The sequence below is a fragment of the Notothenia coriiceps genome, unplaced genomic scaffold, assembly GCF_000735185.1.
Source record: "Notothenia coriiceps isolate Sejong01 unplaced genomic scaffold, NC01 NC01_scaffold00005926, whole genome shotgun sequence".
Lineage (NCBI taxonomy): Eukaryota > Metazoa > Chordata > Actinopteri > Perciformes > Nototheniidae > Notothenia > Notothenia coriiceps.
In genome coordinates this window covers 39,221-56,751 of record NW_011338627.1, presented here as the reverse complement: position 1 = coordinate 56,751, position 17,531 = coordinate 39,221, and the positions used below count along the sequence as shown (strand labels likewise).

General features: G+C 43.4%; 4 protein-coding genes across 4 annotated transcripts in view; 2 read left to right on the top strand and 2 right to left on the bottom strand.

Moving 5' to 3' along the window:
• The window catches only part of LOC104943308 (small subunit processome component 20 homolog), a 15,963-nt gene extending 15,338 nt beyond the window's left edge, over positions 1-625 (bottom strand). The window contains exon 1 of the mRNA XM_010768663.1: positions 24-625. Coding sequence (XP_010766965.1) covers positions 24-625 — 602 coding nt within the window. The remainder of the gene's footprint in view (positions 1-23) is intronic.
• A 2,668-nt stretch (positions 626-3,293) lies between these two features.
• On the top strand, positions 3,294-8,413 carry LOC104943307 (UTP20 small subunit processome component). Its single transcript, XM_010768662.1, has 19 exons — positions 3,294-3,447; positions 3,682-3,762; positions 3,862-3,928; positions 4,085-4,217; positions 4,305-4,493; positions 4,582-4,663; positions 4,785-4,922; positions 5,241-5,396; positions 5,558-5,710; positions 5,797-5,931; positions 6,033-6,110; positions 6,195-6,370; positions 6,552-6,683; positions 7,084-7,172; positions 7,351-7,456; positions 7,638-7,788; positions 7,879-7,941; positions 8,036-8,203; positions 8,333-8,413. Exons 1-19 carry the CDS (start codon positions 3,397-3,399, stop codon positions 8,411-8,413), a joined length of 2,229 nt encoding a protein of 742 aa, XP_010766964.1. The 5' UTR covers positions 3,294-3,396.
• Positions 8,414-10,933: 2,520 nt separating this feature from the next.
• slc5a8 (solute carrier family 5 member 8) lies at positions 10,934-15,183 on the top strand. Its single transcript, XM_010768661.1, has 15 exons — positions 10,934-11,104; positions 11,360-11,479; positions 11,858-11,923; positions 12,031-12,082; positions 12,210-12,277; positions 12,368-12,406; positions 12,693-12,808; positions 13,154-13,294; positions 13,427-13,556; positions 13,714-13,802; positions 13,984-14,093; positions 14,183-14,250; positions 14,341-14,427; positions 14,707-14,898; positions 14,998-15,183. Exons 1-15 carry the CDS (start codon positions 10,934-10,936, stop codon positions 15,181-15,183), a joined length of 1,635 nt encoding a protein of 544 aa, XP_010766963.1.
• Positions 15,184-15,840: 657 nt separating this feature from the next.
• Positions 15,841-17,509, bottom strand: lyrm5a (LYR motif containing 5a). Its single transcript, XM_010768658.1, has 3 exons — positions 17,376-17,509; positions 17,078-17,150; positions 15,841-16,525 (listed from the first exon to the last, which is right to left on the bottom strand). The coding sequence occupies exons 2-3, from the start codon at positions 17,120-17,122 to the stop codon at positions 16,301-16,303; spliced, it is 270 nt and encodes an 89-aa protein (XP_010766960.1). The 5' UTR covers positions 17,123-17,150; positions 17,376-17,509; the 3' UTR covers positions 15,841-16,300.
• Between the last annotated feature and the right edge of the window lie 22 nt (positions 17,510-17,531).

The window sequence follows — 17,531 nt, the reverse complement described above, 5'->3', positions numbered from 1 at the left end:
GAAAGATGGGGGATGGTGGGCACCCTCGAGAGAGAGGCACATGAAGCGCAGGAACGTGTTCTGGATGCTGGGAACAGGGAACTTCCAGCTCTGCTCGTCGAGGAGAGGAGGGTGTCAGGCCGCCCGCGGTCTTGTCTTCCTCGCGCTGGTGGCTGAAAGCCGACCTGGGTCGGGGGCTGAGATGCTCTTGCCAGCTCACCCTCTGCGCTCGTGTCTGGGCTGGGGACCGGGACGGCCTGTGGTCTGCTGCTGCATTCGTATCTTGAACCGGCAGGGACGTGAGGTCAGGGGAAGCTTGAGTGAAGGCCGGCCGGGCAGGACCGTTGAAGGTGTCGGCTGGGACGCCTTCGGGAGACAGAGCCTGGAGAGCCCTCGTCTTCCTTGTCTTTTTGATTCGCATCTCGCTGCATCGGGAAGCTAGAGCCGAGACAAATATGGCCTTGGGAGCAATGGCAGTCCAGAACATCCTCGTTTTTGCCCGGGTCTGGAAGGTTCGTTCAGTGCGATGCCACCTGCCTTCGTCCTGTAGCGACCGATAATTCCCAGGTGCTTTGCCGTGGCCTTGGGACTCGCACATGTCGCTCGCACAGGAGGGGCAAAATGTCCGTGAATCGCTGCGATCCATCGTCCCAACACGGGCAGGCTCAGGTTTGGCTCGATACCAAGTCTTCGCAGAGCCTCCCGCCTGGTAGGCGGTCAGCAGCGAGGAGAAAGTTGAGTGCCCTGGCGGACAAATCCTGGGCGCTTTATAGGCCCCGTTCGGTCATCGCTGACTGAAAACGGTCTGCCTTGCCCGGTAGCCGTGGGTTCCTGCTCCGTGTCGAAGCCAGCCTCGTGGAGCTGCCACGCAGGCGTTCAATGGGCCCGGAATGCGGAGCAGGCCGAGCCTCTCCATATCCGTCAGCAGCTCGGCACGAGAGGAGGCAACCTGGATTGGGGCCCTTGTTGCTGAAAGGCGGTCTCAGCCACGAGACGGACACCTCGTCCAGAATGCTCCGGAAAGCTGAAGGTAGCGCATCTCGTCCTCCGCTGCTTTGGGGCCATGGGCTTCCTCGTAGGCGAGATCTGGAGGTCTCCTTGGCCACTTCAGGCCCATGGGTGTCCAGCGCTGGACGGAGCGCGTTGACATCACGGGCCTGCAGTCATACTTAGGCAGGGCGAAAGCTGGTGTGCTTTCTGCTGGGAGAGCGGAGCAGCTCGGCTGCGCGCGGGCTTTGCAGCCTGAGCCGATGAAACGAAGATGTCATCCCTCTGGCTCATTCCGAGTCCGGACAGGAGGAGGCCCATCCTCTTTCTCTCCAATATAGTCCAACTCGCAGGACATCCTCCGCGGTTTGGAACATGGTGAGGATCTGATTGGGAGGCCCCCCAGGCTTGACAGGGCAGCGCAGGGCTCCGCTCTTGCGGCTCTTGCGCGACCGGACCCGCTAACCTGACACGGCGCGGGCTCAAGGTCAGCCGGCTCCCGCTGGTTATTGAGCGCCCAAGCCTGACGAGCAGCGCGGGGCTCAATCTCTGCCGGCGACCGCCCCATGTCTTGATTGCCGCCGTGAATCAGGCGGAGCATGAGGGGGGTCCTGTCGCGAACAAGCTAGCGTGGCGTGTTAGCCGTCGGCGGAGGGCTCTTAATGGTGAAGCGGGCCACAATGGCCCGCACCGAGCGCGGGTTATCGATAGCATCGTCTGGGCGTGTTCCAGGCCTGAGGGGCAGGACGAGGCGGCATCTGTGTGAGTCTGTGCGAATGTTAAACCCGCGGGCCGCTAGCGCCGAGGCCTCGCGAGTCGCCTGACCTCCTGCGTGTCCGAAGGGAGAGAAGGGTCCATCTTTGTTTCGCCGGGGTGTCCGCGTGCGGAGTGGACACGCTAGTAACAGGTACGCTTAGCTGAGTCAAAAAAAATTCGCAACCTATGTCGTTAATCCGAAAAGGAAAAAGCGACGGCGTAAGATTTTAGTCTTAAAGACTATATAAGCCGTGTGTTAATACCTTTGTTTTTATCTTCCGTCTCCGTCTGGTGTGAGAGAGAAAAGAGAACGTCCTCGCTACCGTGGTGTCGGTGTGGAGGGAAGAAAAACTAGCAACAGGTATAGTTAGCTAGGCCTGAAGAAGAAATCAAACCTTACCCTAATTTTCGAAAGAAAGAAACGGGCGAGGCAGATTCACAAATATTAAATGGTGTGTTAATATTGTTCAGGTCTTCTTGCAAAAGCACAAACGTAACCGGCAAAGCGCCGCGTCGACCGAATGTTAAGCTTTGGTTTGGCAGTCTGTGGACCGTTAAGCCTAGCCTGCTACTGCGCTCCTCGAGATGATGTGCTCTGAAGCGAGAAGAGGTGTTTGAATGACGCTGCGTTGTAGCGCAAGCTACTTATAGGGTGGGTGGATTCCCTGACGTAGACGTCAAGATCACCAGCCAATCAGGATTGGCGTAATGAGATTGATGCTGCTGTTTGCATACGCGTTGAGGTGCATCCCATAGTGAGACATCAAACGGAGTGTTATGAATGAGAACGGGTGAGCGTCAGGGGAGTCTCAAAAAACCCACACACGAATGCACAGCGATCCATGCATAGAAAGCGGTTTGTGTTTGCAGGTTCAGGGAATTTAAACGGAAAACAAATATGTGTGGATAAAAAATACATATGTAAAACTTTTTTCTGTGTTTGGATTTTATTTACATGTATATGAAATGGAACACATTTGTGTGTGCATTGAAAAACACAAGTGTGGATCCGGAAATACAAGTGTGAATCCTTTTGCGGATCATGAAATACAAGTGTGAATCCTTCTGTGTGCATGTGTGTATTATGAGACTGTTCTGAGCCCATAGGTGAAAAGCAAAAAGCAAAAACGCCTCTCAGACGCTCTTCCGTTTACGTGTTTAATAAAGAAAAACAATTGGACGGTAGATACACGGATTTTCGACATACTATACGATGCTATCTTTTAAATATTTCAACGTTTTTTTCATATTTTCTACATACTGTACCATGTCCATTTTTGTATATTTTCAAAAATACTGTAATTTTTTTGCATTTTTCAACGTACTTTTACTATGTCTTTGTGTATTTTTGACGTACTATACAATGTCGGTTTTTATGTATTTTTGACATACTATGCTATGGAGTTTTCTTTACTTAAAAAGCACAGAGCGAAGCCTCGAACGAAGCCGGAAGTGAATGGAGGATTTCTCTCTCACCTCTTCGCTTCTCTTCGCCCACCACGCGGAGTAAAAAATATCCCACAATGCATTGTTCAACATGGCTGCGCCCTGGTGTCGGCGTGTGTGTAAACAGTTGTAGCCGCGAGAAGAAATACACTTTAGTTTCATGAATCATTTAAATCTCAAGACGATCTCTGGAATACAACTATCCACGTTTCAAGCAAAAAGGCAAAGATGAAGATTAAATCCAAGTCTTCGTATCACAAATCTGAGAATACCTACAAGGTGAGAACTAACTGCAGCATGATGCTTACAGTGGGATGTGGTGGGAATTAAAACACTACTATAAGAGTGTATTAACAGTCATATTGTATGTTAGTTTTGATCAAGCAAATTGAGCTTCTCTGTTCATTTCACCTCCGTTTAATGAGTTATGGCAACATGTGATTTACCCTGAAATCGCTTAGTCCCATTACTACTTAGCTACATTATAAACCCATCTGATGTTTCTTCTTCCAGTTTCTCACTTTTGCTGAAAGACTTGCCAATGTCAACATTGACGTCATCCATCGTATTGACAGGACTGGATCGCATGCAGAGGTTTGTACACTCAGTAATTGTGACAACATTCATTCACACAGTAAGCTTTTCCTAACCATTTGCATCTGATTGATGATGACCTGTTTTTTGTTGTTGCAGGAAGTAGAAACATATTTCTCTGAAGGACTGACAAAATGGAGAGACCTCAACTTGACAGAGCATTTCAGTATGTATACAATAAAATAAATCCCAGAGTATATGCAATACTGTCCTTCTGTAGTGTCTGACATGTTAGGAAATAGCTTAATGTATCTACTTCTTAACTTGAGGAGCGATGTTGTGCATTTGTAGTGAATGTAAAATGACTGTCTTTCTTCCACAGGTGCATTTTTGAAAGAGGTTTCCAACCAGAGCCAGTCATTCAACCTGTTGGTTTTCCATCAGAAGACCATAGTGGAGAGTCTGAAAACACACTTAGCTGTCAAGAACAGTCTGGCCTCAGAACCACTGCTGGAGTAAGTGGTTTTATGTATACCAGAGAATCAAAAATGTTGTTGAATAATGAGTTGATTTAGTAGCTGAGTCTCTCCTCCACCCTACAGCCTGGTGGTGCAGCTGGCCAGAGACTTGCAGACTGACTTCTACCCCCACTTCCCCGACTTTTTCGTTCTGATCGCCTCCGTTCTGGAAACCAAGGACACAGAAGTCTTGGAGTGGGCTTTCAGCTGTCTCTCTTACCTCTACAAGTACCTATGGAGGCTAATGGTAAAGGACATGACCAAAATCTACAGGTGAGAAAAATAGATTTACTCTGTGGATGCTTTGTGGGGTGTTTTTACCTTTTTGTAGCAATCACTTATTATTACTTTACCCCTACAGTTTATACAGCACACTGCTGGAGCACAAGAAAGAACACATCCGCAAATTTGCAGCCGAGAGCTTCTCTTTTTTGATGAGAAAGGTGAGTTATTTGAGTCAAACATGAACTTAGGGCTTTCCTTTCTTCTGTTGTAAAGTTGAAATCCATAAGCTTTTGTGTTTAGTATTTTAGTTTTTCAATGATGTCCCATTGTGTCACACAGGTTCCAGATCTCGATGGCCTGCTGAATCATGTTTTCTCAGACCTCCAGCAGCACCCGGACAAGGCGGAGGGAGCAGGGCAACTGCTGTTCGAAATGTGCAAAAGCGTCAGAAAGCTGTTTCACTCCTGCTCTGAAAAGGTGAGTTTCGTTTGAAAGGAGTAGGTCGGGGCAGAATCCCCGATCTGTGATCAACATCGCTTTCATTTAAAGGTTATCTAATCTTAAAGGAAGTCTATATCAGAGGAATCAGAATACCTTTATTAGTCCCACAGAGGGGACATTTACATTGTTACAAAAGAAAAAAGGCGGGAAATGTTAATTAAGAGGCATGCATAAAATACTAGAGATTACACAAATAACAATTTACAAAAGTACCCATCCAGTGGGACAACAAAACGTACATTAAAAAAATGTTTAATTGCTTAATGATCTGTTTCTCTTCACCCATCCTGACAGGCTTTCCCTGTAGCTTTGCGTAAGCTCGGACCCTCGACCTGCCCAGACGCCACTCTGCCGTGGGACACAGTCAGGGACGCTCTGGATCACATGGTCCAGGCTGCAGCAAATCACGTTGAGAGAGAACACTTCCTGGTCTTGTGGGAGTCTTTACAGGTGGGGCAAAATGTCCAACTTGTTTCCCTTACAGTCCAATCATTGAAAACCCCTCCAAGATATTAAAGGCATAGCATATATTCATCATCGTCTGATCAGTGTATTCTCAACCCTTCAAGTTTCGTAACTTTGTGTCTGATGATGTTGTCTTCTCGGTAAAGGCCAGTGTGGTGGAGGTCCTGGGTGTTATGGAGGCGAAAGGAGAACAGGCGGAGCAGGCAACAGAGCAGCTGGAGAGGCTGCTGTTCATTTTCCAAACCCTGGTGTCCCACAAGAACGGAGCCAAGGTTACCAAGCCGGATTCCGTCTGCCAGGTAAGAGTACCACACACACACAAAGAAGACACCATGCCGTTATTTGTTTTGTATGGCTTCATAATTGTGTTTCCCCGTGCCTGCAGACGGTGTTGCGGCTGGTGCAGAGCTCCTCTCTCTCGCCTTCTTGTTCCCGTCTGCTCCTCCAGATCACCTCCTCTCTGCTCCTCGGGGAGAACATCTCTCTGCCCAGAGCTCTCATCCAGGAGACGGTCCAGAAGGTGCAAATCTGGATACTTTTTTTTGTGTCGTATTGGGTAATTTATGTGTAAGGAAACAAAAGCTCGTGTGTATTTACATGTCTCTCTGTCTTCTTCTCAAGGTGTTTGGCAGCTCAATTGAACAAGATCTGATCCTGGAGTTCACCAAGGAGATGTTCACCATGAAACAGTTTGAACAGGTAACTTTGAGCGATACATCCAGTATGTTCATCTTTCTCTACAACTCCATGGCACTTCATTTTCTCTTCTTCACTCTCCCTTAGCTTTTCCTTCCCAGCATGCTGGGCTTCACTGCTGAGTTGTTGTGCTGTGATGATCCTCGCTCTCGCCACTGTGGCCTGGACGCGCTGGTCAGTCTGATCCTGGCCAAAGCCCCTCCCCCCACCGACGGCTCCATGGCCTTCGAAACATACCCACTGCTCTTCAATGGACAGACAGGGTGAGAGTTACATGTATTATTTCTCCAACATTCAAAGGCTTTAGTGTCATATGCACAGTAGGTACAGTGTGGTGATGGCAATGGAAAGGTCCCAGGCTCCTCCAACAATGCAACTTAAATGTATAAAAGACATAAAGTGAATAAAAACATCTTTATTTCCGTGTGTTTTCTCCTCCTCCAGAGTGTTGAGCGGTGAGGAGTCTGCGGTGCCGGAGCTGGTGCTGTCGCTGATCCGATTCCCCGAGGAGCAGAAGCAGCCAATCACTGACCTGTCTCTGCCCTGGGCCGCCCTGATGCTTCTGCCTCACCTCAGGTATCACCAGGAGGGGATTTTTGATGATAGAATCCGGTTTTAAATGTTAACAGAATCTATATTTGGGTCACATGCTAAATAGGCAGGCACTGGTTGGTGGTTTAGAGTAGGGAACACAATGTCAAATGGGTTTATCGTCATGGTGTGATATTGAACACACTTTTTTAACTAGTTGAAAGAAGAAAACTGCACTTTTCAAATGTAACTATCATTCCCTTTTTTATTCATGTTCAGGTAATTTTTCTAACTTCTGCATAACACTGAAAGCAATTTTAACTAAATATAATGCATTTCAATTTGGAAAATCAATCTGATATCACAGCAGAAGCCTTGACCTTCACTCCTAAACTGAACTGTATTATATTAAGTAGTCTGATCTGTTATATGTTGTATTTCTCAGGCCCATTGCTCCAGCTAGTGTGGTCCCAGCTGTGACTGCTTTCTTAAACCGCCTCCTGACTGAGATTGAGACAGAGGCACTGGGGAAAGGTTTGTGGATCTCTAATAAGGGAGCTATTGAATACAAAAATACAACTACTAACTAAATCATGATATCAATCAAATCTACCCAAACAAGTGTCAAAATATAACCAAGGCTTTGAACTGTGCATTTTCTATTCATGAGACTGAATTGACTTCTGTCTTGCCCCCCCTCCTCCTCCCCCAGCTGGTCTGTTTGTAGCCAGTCAGGCGATGAGCTGCCTCCTCACTCTGGACGGCTCTGCACAGCTTCTCTCCCTGGTCACTGTGGACAAGATCAACTCAATCCTACGGTAATCAGTGCATGAGTCTGTTCAAAACGTATGTGTCAGTGTATTGGACCACAGATTGGTGGCAAATGGAAAGAAAGTGTGATTTGTAACGAGGAGACTCGGATAATCTATCCCATTGCAGCACCTTTTTGGATTCCATGAAGGATTGAACTGATAATGGTAATTTTCATTCTGGTTACAGGAAGTTTCCTAGTGACCTGTCCGCCCTGCTGCTAGGAGACCTGTACTACACCCGCCTGTCACTCAGCGGCGTTTCAGAGCACCTTTCCCACAGTGCACTGCAGGAGCTCCACCAGATACTGTGCGCCAACCTCTCCTCCAACATCTCCAAGGTATGTGTGAAATCACAGAGTTGTCATCAAAGATGCATTTCTATGAATATGTTGATATTTGACCACCAATTGATCCTTTCTCTCTCTCAGATCCGCCTGCTGACGCTGAGGATTCTCTCTCAGTTTGAGGCAGAGCTCCCCCCACAGACCGAGGTAATGTCCAAATTCTCATGAAATTGATCAATTATGGGACTAAGGCTTGTGTATTTATTTATTTATTTATGCGAGTGTCTCCCCCTCTATCCAGGGTGAGGAGAGTGTGGAGGTGCAGCCGGTGTTCGCCGTGTGCCTGCAGGCGGAGCTGGTGCCGGCTTCAGTGCAGGACTACAGGGAGAAGCTGCTCCACCTCAGGAAGCTGAGACACGACCTGGTGCAGCGCAGCCTGCCTCAGGGCCCGCCCGGCAGCTTCCAGCAGGTACGGAGGACTCCTGGCGGCTTTATACTTAGTTTGAAAAAAAAAACAGCAGCATGTGATTGATCATTAATGATGAATCGTATGCAGATATAAAATCAACACAATGTTCTTCTGCCCCTTTCCCTCCAGGTGCCTCTGCGTTACCTCATCGCAATGCTGTTCGTCAACTTCAAGCCCCTGTGGGAGGCAGTCATTGAACTTCTAGTGTGAGTGTTGAGATCTCGCAAAAATAAATTCAGCTAAAATACAAAAAGGGAGAGTTCACCCCAAAGCCAAAACACATATGTTCCTCTCGCATGCAGATTGTTTCAGTGTCAGTTGCTGAGTGTTTGGCCCAAGACATGTCTTAATTATTTGGCACATCAAAACAATAGTTTTTATGTAGGAACTATTTTCTTTCTACACTCAGCAATTATATCAGTGCTAAGAAGGAAGTGTGCATCTCATGAACAAAATACCTGAGGTAGAAAGAAAATAGTTCCTTCATGAGGCTACTCACAAAAAGTTCTGGATTATCCTGAGTAACCATTTCATGATTTTTGTAAAGAGACATGGCTGTTGAGATTTAAAATGTATTATTTTGGACTCGAGCAACAAAAGTCAGGTGCCATCTAGATCCATTTTATTAGAGTGTTTGAGGGTTAAACTGCGATTTATTGAGTCCTTTGCATTTTGTCAGCCATGTACTTTTCATTTAAGGATAAAAAATATGCACAATACCATTAATTGTCGTTATTTTGCTGTTTCTTTGAACACATTAGGGGCGTTCACACCAAGTACTTTTCCCACAAAGGTTCCTGAGAACTACGATTTAGTTGCGTTCACACCAAAAAGTCCCAGGAACTAAATTAGTTCTAGAGAACCTTTTTTTTCGTGGGAGAAAAAGGTTCCTGTGTCTGATTGGCTGGGCGGAATGCAAACCACGCCCCGTCAAACTCCCAAAAACTTTTGTGAAGCCGCCATTTTATTATCCTCGCATTGCATTATTAGCATTAGCATTAGCCCAGCGCAGAAACGCAGACAGACTAACTTATGACAACACAAAATAAAACATGGGAGCGGTGGAGATGAGGAGGTGTCGGCGTTCTGGCCGTTTACTCGGAAGGCTTCAGTAGAAGCTGCTGGGAGTCCCAGCAGCTTCNTCACTTTTATACATATTGTAACGTTCACAGATGGAGTCGGAAACGGGCTGCAAGTTATTAGGCTTTAATAACTCTTATTAGCTTAGAGGAATACAGGTACAGGTGTACCTGTATTCCTCTAAGCTAATAAGAGTTATTAAAGCCTAATAACTTGCAGCCCGTTTCCGACTCCATCTGTGAACGTTACAATATGTATAAAAGTGAAATCTGAAAATAAATATTTTATTCAAAAAAAATTGCTGAACTGAATCAAAATAATATTCAACCTGAGAAATTATTTCAAATACTTATTTTTATTTTGAATACATCATAGTATTTTTCAAAGTTCAGGATAAAAACTTGAACTTTCAAATAAATTGCATTTTTTTGAATGATCAAAACTTATGACCCTGAAATAGCTCCATAGAAATAAACGTATCCTCGTAAGCATGGGTCAGCATTTTCATCAATATATTATAGGTCTCATATAAAACATGTCTCTGAAGTGTTTGGCTTCAAATACCAAACAGACCATGCATTGCAGCATCCCATAATCCCCTCTGTTTCAGCCCTGTTTCAAAAGTGCTGATTCTGTGTCTGTTACTTTAGATGAAAATAAGGTGCCACTCTCCACGCCCCTCTGAGAGATATTTGTTTGAAAAAAACACAATGAAAAAAACGTTATGACATCATAAAGTGGCCAAAATCTGATAAGCTAATTTTCAGACAGGTTTTTATATAAATGGATCAGGACAAAAAGAGAGGGGATCTTTCTTCCTGAAACTTTCAGAATCTCTTTACACAGAGGGGACACATGTTTATATATCAACGACATGAAAAAGTGGATTTTGCATAATAGGTGACCTTTAACACTAGGACGGGTTAAATGCAGAATGTACATTTCCCCTAATTATAGTATTAGAGGGGAAATGTGAAAAAAAACTTCACACATTGTACTGAAAAAGACAGCCAAACGTTATCACGCACAATGGAAAAATCCCATTGGCTTTTTGTCGAGGGAACAAGATGCTAACTTCCTACAAAAATACGGCATCACTGCTATACTCTATGACGTCATAACTTAAAGAAGAATAAAGAAAACCTTAGTAGTCACGTTTCATTTCAAGCAAAGCCTGAAACTGAGAGGAGGAAGAAGTGTTTGTCCTGAAGACTTTCACAAAGTCACAATATAAATATGTGTGTAACAAATTTGGGAATATGATTTGATACGGTTCTGCTGCTCCTTATCTGTCAACTCAACATGTACCTGTCTGGAATGCTCACATTTGTCCTCTCTCTCTATGACACACACACACACACACACACACACACACACACACACACACACACACACACACACACACACACACACACACACACACACTCGACAGGTTTCGGTCTCTGGTCCTGCTCTCAGCACAGTGGTGAGTGAGAAGGTGATGTATCAGGACCATTCATCCAAAGAGGATCTGTTTTACTTCAGTGGAAAACAAGTGGGAGAGTTGGAATAACTTTCTTAAAAGTTGTATTTCTAGTTTACCCCAAAATGTCCGGGGACTCAGTGGTCGTTGGCTCCTTTGTGGCCGCAGACTATTTGGTGTTTGTTCTCATGCTCCTTGTGTCTGCGGCCGTCGGGGTCTACTATGCCTGGACGGACAAGGGCCAGCAGAGCTCCGGGGACTTCCTAATGGGTGGCCGGAGACTGACGGCCCTGCCCGTCTCCCTGTCCCTCACCGCCAGCTTCATGTCAGCCATAACTGTGCTGTCCAACCCTGCCGAGGTAAGGTCACTGCAGAGTCTCATGGGACTCATTTAAAAATTTCCCCGACAAAAGTAATACAGTGTCTGTTTTAGTCTGTAGGAAAAATTATTCTCAACACAAGAATACATAGCAATCTTTGAACTGAAAACGTGTTTATCTTCATACAATATTACACATAGCCACATCAAAATGAAGCAGACGAAAGTATAAAATGATAGATCAGAGAAATGGAAACAATCACATATAAGATACACATTTTTCTCATCCCTCTAGGTGTACCGCTATGGAGCCAATATTGGATTTTATGCTCTCTCCTATATATTTACAATGGTGGTCACATCCGAGGTCTTCCTCCCAGTCTTTTACAAGCTGGCCATCACCAGTACATATGAAGTGAGTGTTGTTTGGTTTTTTAGCTGTTCTATTTACAACATCCTGGAATATGTTGGTTCATCTGTAATATATTGGAAATCTTACCCCGATATTTAACTGCTATTGTCTCACACTAGAGAGCACATCCTGGTTGTAGTCTGAGGTTATTACGGCTCCTATAAATATGTTGAAATATAGATTTGGACCAAATTATAGGATGCGCAATATTTGTGAAAGGCAAATTATGTATTGAATACCATTCTGAATGAAGTATTGTGGTGCTTCTGAGGTGTCACAGCATACAAATGGTATTTGTCCTAATCGGGTACAATATTTTTTATTATAATACTGTATATACTATTGTCTGTTCTTTTTTTCTCTATGTCATGTATCTGCAAGTATCTGGAGCTGCGTTTCAACAGAGCAACCCGTCTGCTGGGAACTTTCCTCTTCATCATTCAGACCGTGAGTAAGAAGTCAACATACTGTATAATGACGGGCCTTTGAGCTTTCAGGGTGAAACACCAAATCTGATACCCGGGGGTCATTTGTGTCTTTATCGTTTCTCTCAGATCCTCTACACTGGAATCGTCATCTATGCCCCAGCTCTTGCTTTAAACCAAGGTATGTTGGTTTCAGTCCACATTGGTCAGATTCCTGAAACATTCCTCGATGAGGGCACTTAATGCTGCTTGGTTTTGCTCACTTGAGTATGTCTGAAAGCCTCCCCCCCCCCCCCCCCTCTCTGCAGTGACTGGGATAGATCTGTGGGGTGCTGTTGTTTCCACGGGTGTGGTCTGTACCTTTTACTGCACAATGGTATGTAAATCAAATGATGTGCACAACATTAAAATGTCATAAACATCTTATTTTCTATGACATCACTGAGTTTTTCTTAATCATTCTTAGGGCGGTCTGAAGGCGGTGGTTTGGACCGATGTGTTTCAGGTAGGCCTCTGGATGAAAAAACAACATAATGAGGGGTTGGTATGGTTCAGGCATGACTGTGAATGTCTCATACCTTTTTGTGGTTGCCAGTGACAACGCTGTTCACCAGCAGCTGACCAGTAGACCACCACAGCAATGACTAATCTCCACCTATACAACACAATATTACATAGTGGACACATTTATTCAAAACACCAACATAACACACTGGTGAAATTAGTGTGACTCCCGGGATAGAAAACAGGGATGATTTTCCTAAAATGATGGAAAATGTCTCCCCCAACAGCTTGGTGTCATGGTTGCAGGCTTCCTGTCTGTCATCGTCCGGTCCGTGGTCGTACAGGGGGGAGTCCTCCCCATCATTTCAGATTCACAACAAGGAGGGAGACTCAACTTTTGGGAGTGAGTATGTGTCAGTATTTAAGTGTGGTAATAGATTAACCACTCAATAAAAGAGGTATTCCAACTATAAGAACTACATATATTGTACTTGCAACGCTTAAACATCTAAACCCCATGTTTTGTCTAAATCAGAGGCTGCATCCTCTTAAGTCGTTGCATTAATGAATTTAAAAGAGACTAAAGGTACTGGTAAACTACCAATCAATTGTTTGATAGTGTTCTAGCGATCTTCCTCGACCTCTAAAGTCCTTAAATGTCACATGACCTAGTAAATGTGTGTTTCTCAGTGGGGTATGATTCACGTTTCACTTAAGTTTAAACAACCATTTTTTACTGTTTCACTAGCTTTGACACAAGCCCTCTGAGGAGACACACTTTCTGGACCATAACCTTTGGAGGGGCATTTGTGTGGGTCAGCATCTATGGGATCAACCAGGCCCAGGTCCAGAGATACATCTCCTGCAAGAGCCTCACACATGCAAGACTGTGAGTACTGTTTTACTGGGAGATACATTTAACTGCTCTTCAAACCAATCAGGCAGGGACTATTGCGCTGTAAAAGAGACAACATACGTTTTTATATGTTTCTGTTCGTGGGTTTTTCCATTATTTTTCCAGATCTCTGTACATCAACCTGCTGGGCCTCTGGTTCATCTTGCTGTGCTCAGTGTTTGCAGGAATGTGTCTCTTCTCAGTCTATAAGAACTGTGACCCATGGACCGCTGGATTGGTTTCTGCTCCAGATCAGGTACCATGTACTGAGGCTGAGATATTCTGATGAATGTCTTGAACAGAAAATACAGAGATAGCTGTACAATTAAAGAAAGAAAATAGCCAAAATTGTGTAAAAATCTTCCCACTGATTCACATTATACAATGCACTTCTGTAATCCCTTCCTCTGCAGTTGATGCCTTATTTGGTGATGGACATCCTGCGAGACTACCCTGGCCTTCCTGGTCTGTTTGTTGCAGCTGTATATAGTGGATCTCTCAGGTTAATACAGTAAATATATCATTTTAGATAACTTTAATCAGCATTTCAGTTTGTTCACTACTATAAAGTGTGGTTGTACTGATAACAAGTTGGTGTTTTTCCATCCATACACGCAAGGAATGTGTTTGATTGTTCTTTTTTTATTAAATTGTGGGTCATTTTGGTGCTTTATCAACCCCAGCACAGTGTCTTCCAGCATCAATGCACTGGCTGCAGTGACAGTCGAGGACCTGATCAAACCCTACACTGACATGTCTGAGAAACATCTGTCCTGGATCTCAAAAGGGCTGAGTGAGTGGATCATCTCATGTACAGCAATTGAGAAGAGTTGTTGAATGGTTAACATCTCAAATGTTTCCCTCATGTTGTCCCTGTTGCAGATATCATGTTTGGGATTGTATGCATTGGAATGGCCGGACTGGCTTCAGTCATGGGAGGGATCCTGCAGGTGGAGTAGATGTGCTTTGGAGGCTTTGGGAGAAGAAAGGTTATGATTTATAATAGCAATGACTTTATCGACATGTGCTTCTTAATACAGGCAGTCATCAGTATATTTGGCATCCTTGGGGGTCCTCTGCTTGGCGTGTTTACATTGGGTATTCTCTGTCCATTTGCCAACTCCAAAGTAAGTCCGCATCAAAGTGAATTAAAAAACAAATCAGATAATAGAAAAATACTTAATAAATAATCAACCCTTTAAATATTAGGGCTTTAAGAGCATATTGACACTGTACATTATGGAGTTTTTTGATACAGATCTATGATTGTTTGTATTACCCATAGAGGTATTACCCCATGATAGCACATTCATGCCTACCACCCCTTAAAACATCTATAACCATCTTATGCCTGCTTTTTCGAAAGGTACATTTTTCTTATATTATGTGATGAGAATGTATTTTAGGGAGCGTTGTCAGGTCTTGTGTCAGGGTTGGTTGTGTCTCTGTGGCTGGGCATCGGAGCCCAGATATACCCCCCGCCCCCTGAGATGAGCCGACCTCTGTCCCTGACCACTGAGGGCTGTAACTTCAGCACCACAGGCCACTTCAACTGGACCTCCACTGCTCCGCCAACACAGTCCACCCCCATCACCACAGTCCCAGTAGATGGCAAGTGAGTGTGTAATTAGATGGTAGTAGTATATTTGCCCTATTTAGTGTCCTCACTTAGCTAAGAGTAATGGTTACCTAAAAAGATAAGATGTCACCCCTTGTTAACTGTTTGGTCCCCCTACAGGCCTGTGCTGGCAGATAACTGGTACTCTCTGTCCTACCTTTACTTCAGTCCCATTGGAACCATCATAGTTATCAGTGTGGGATTGTTAGTCAGCCTTATGACAGGTAAACAATATAGAATTAGTTCAATAATATACATTTTTTAATATACATCAATAAAGTACTGTTTTTGATGTGCTGTGTTTGTTATTTCAGGAGGCAGGAAGCTGAAAGTGGAATCCAGGCTTACATTAATGAAAGAAGACACAACTGTGTATCACCTATTCAAGTTTTTTAAAGACAGAGTAAGTGCTGCAGCAGTGGATCAAAAACAAAGGCTATCAACTAATAACTAATCATTTATGCTCTTCCCTTTTTCTATAGGTCACGAGCCAATCAGAAAAGATTGAAATGACGGGGGACAGAGATAAAAAAATTGGTAGCAGTAATCCTGCTTTCTGTGACGTTGAGCTGGACTTAACAAAAAGCAGCATTCCAACATAAAATTCAACATGTGTTTTTACACATGTATGAGTGTATATGTATTTGTTATGCGTTTTAAAATCTGGTATCTGTTAGAATAAAAAATAAATACAGGAAAATCTAGGCTGTTTTATGGCTCTTCATTGAGTTAATAGACCAACGTGCAATGACTCATGAGTTTGGAAATCTTGGCTGACTTCTTCCATTTTTATATTGATGATTTTTGCTGTATCCTGCAAAGAGTTACTGATAGAAAATAATAAATATATTTATAAATAAAATCTGATACAAGCAAAGACAGTGAAGAATTGTATAATATTTATTATGACACAAGGCATCACTGTTGTAGAATACTGCTTGACTTTTATCCAATAGCGCATTGGTACATAGTCATGTACATTTACTCATACAAAAAGATTGACTATGTATTTACAAATATATATACACTGAGAATACATTGTACAATATGATTCAGTCAGTCTGATACCTAGACTTCAAGCTGTTTTGAAATGGAAAACCTATGATATAAACATATACAGTATTCACGATTCAAAACATTGGCATTTAACGAACTTGACTTTCCTTGGAAATACAAAAAATAAAAGCACATTCTGTAAAAGCTTAATTAATGATCACTTTCTGCCATTAAATAGATGGACGGGCAACAGGGTTTATTACATTTCTGCAGAGTAATGTGAGCTTGATCTTATTTTTAAAGGCGCGTTTGGGAATATGCAAAGCTTTGCATTATTTGATACATTTAATATAAACTGTACTTTACGAAGAATAATCCGGAGCCGTCTATGTGTCTGATTTCTTTTCTGGATCAAAATACCTCTTCTTCATAGCTCGATATTTCCTGAGGAAATACAGAGCCTCCAGTTCCTTGATGACAAAGTCCCCTCTGGCCACCAGCTTCTGGATCTTTTCAGGGTCCATCTCGTCCTTATTCTTCATGAAAGCTGACTTCAGGCGCCCTCTGAAGTAAGCTGCTCCCTGGGGGTAGTCTCGGCCAAGATACAGCAGCTGTTGGAGGATGAGAAACACAAACACATGAAGAACACAACCAAAACGTGTGACTTAATGAGTGGTGTAAAGTAACTAGGTTGATTTACTCAATTCATGTTCTTAAGTAAAGTACAATTTTAAAAGGTACTTGTACTTTACTTGAGTTTTCAATTTCTACTTTGTACTTCTACTCCACTACAATTCAGAGGTACATTGTGCTCCACTACATTTGTTTAATACCTTTGGTTACTTTGCAGATTTTGGTTAATGATATGAAATACAGCTGGAGGAACATTCACAAGCTACCCCGCAGCATACAAGGTAATAAAAACTAGCTGCACCTTTACCAGGTTTCATTACACTTAAATGAATCAATAATTATATTATTCTGGATAATTCATACTTTTACTTTTGCTACTTAAAGTTTATTTTGATGCCAAAGTAACTTTTGGGATGTTTTGACTTGTACTTGTAACAGAATAGTCATACACTCTAGTACTTCTACTTTTAGTTAAGTACAAGAGTTGAGTACTTTTTCCACCCCTGGTTTGAATGACTTCCTTCACTTACAGTCTTGTAAAGCTTGATAACTTGCTCTTTTAAATGGTTGGCCATGTCAGAGCCAAGGTGCCCTGTAGCACTTCTGAAACGAGAAGAAAAATACACATTACGTTAACTGAGATGAAAATGCGAAAGAAACAGTCAAACTATTTAAATAGCTCGAACCCTAAAGGTAAATAGTTGCCACCATGCCACTCTGGATTTAGCTAGCTTACGTTACAGCTAGCTTGTTAGTTAGCATTCAACACATACTACAGTAATAACAGACTCTGCAAACGACCATATTAAATAGCGCATTCATATTTACCCGTCTCGTTCAGTTGTAGTGTTTTAATAAAGCGGGTCTACATTTAAGAGACTTTTGCTTTTCTTTGTCCTTCCTGTGACTAGAGTAAAGCTCACTGTGGGCACAGTCGTATGTCGTTACGTTGTGTCGTAAAGAAAAATAGATAAACTACGCATG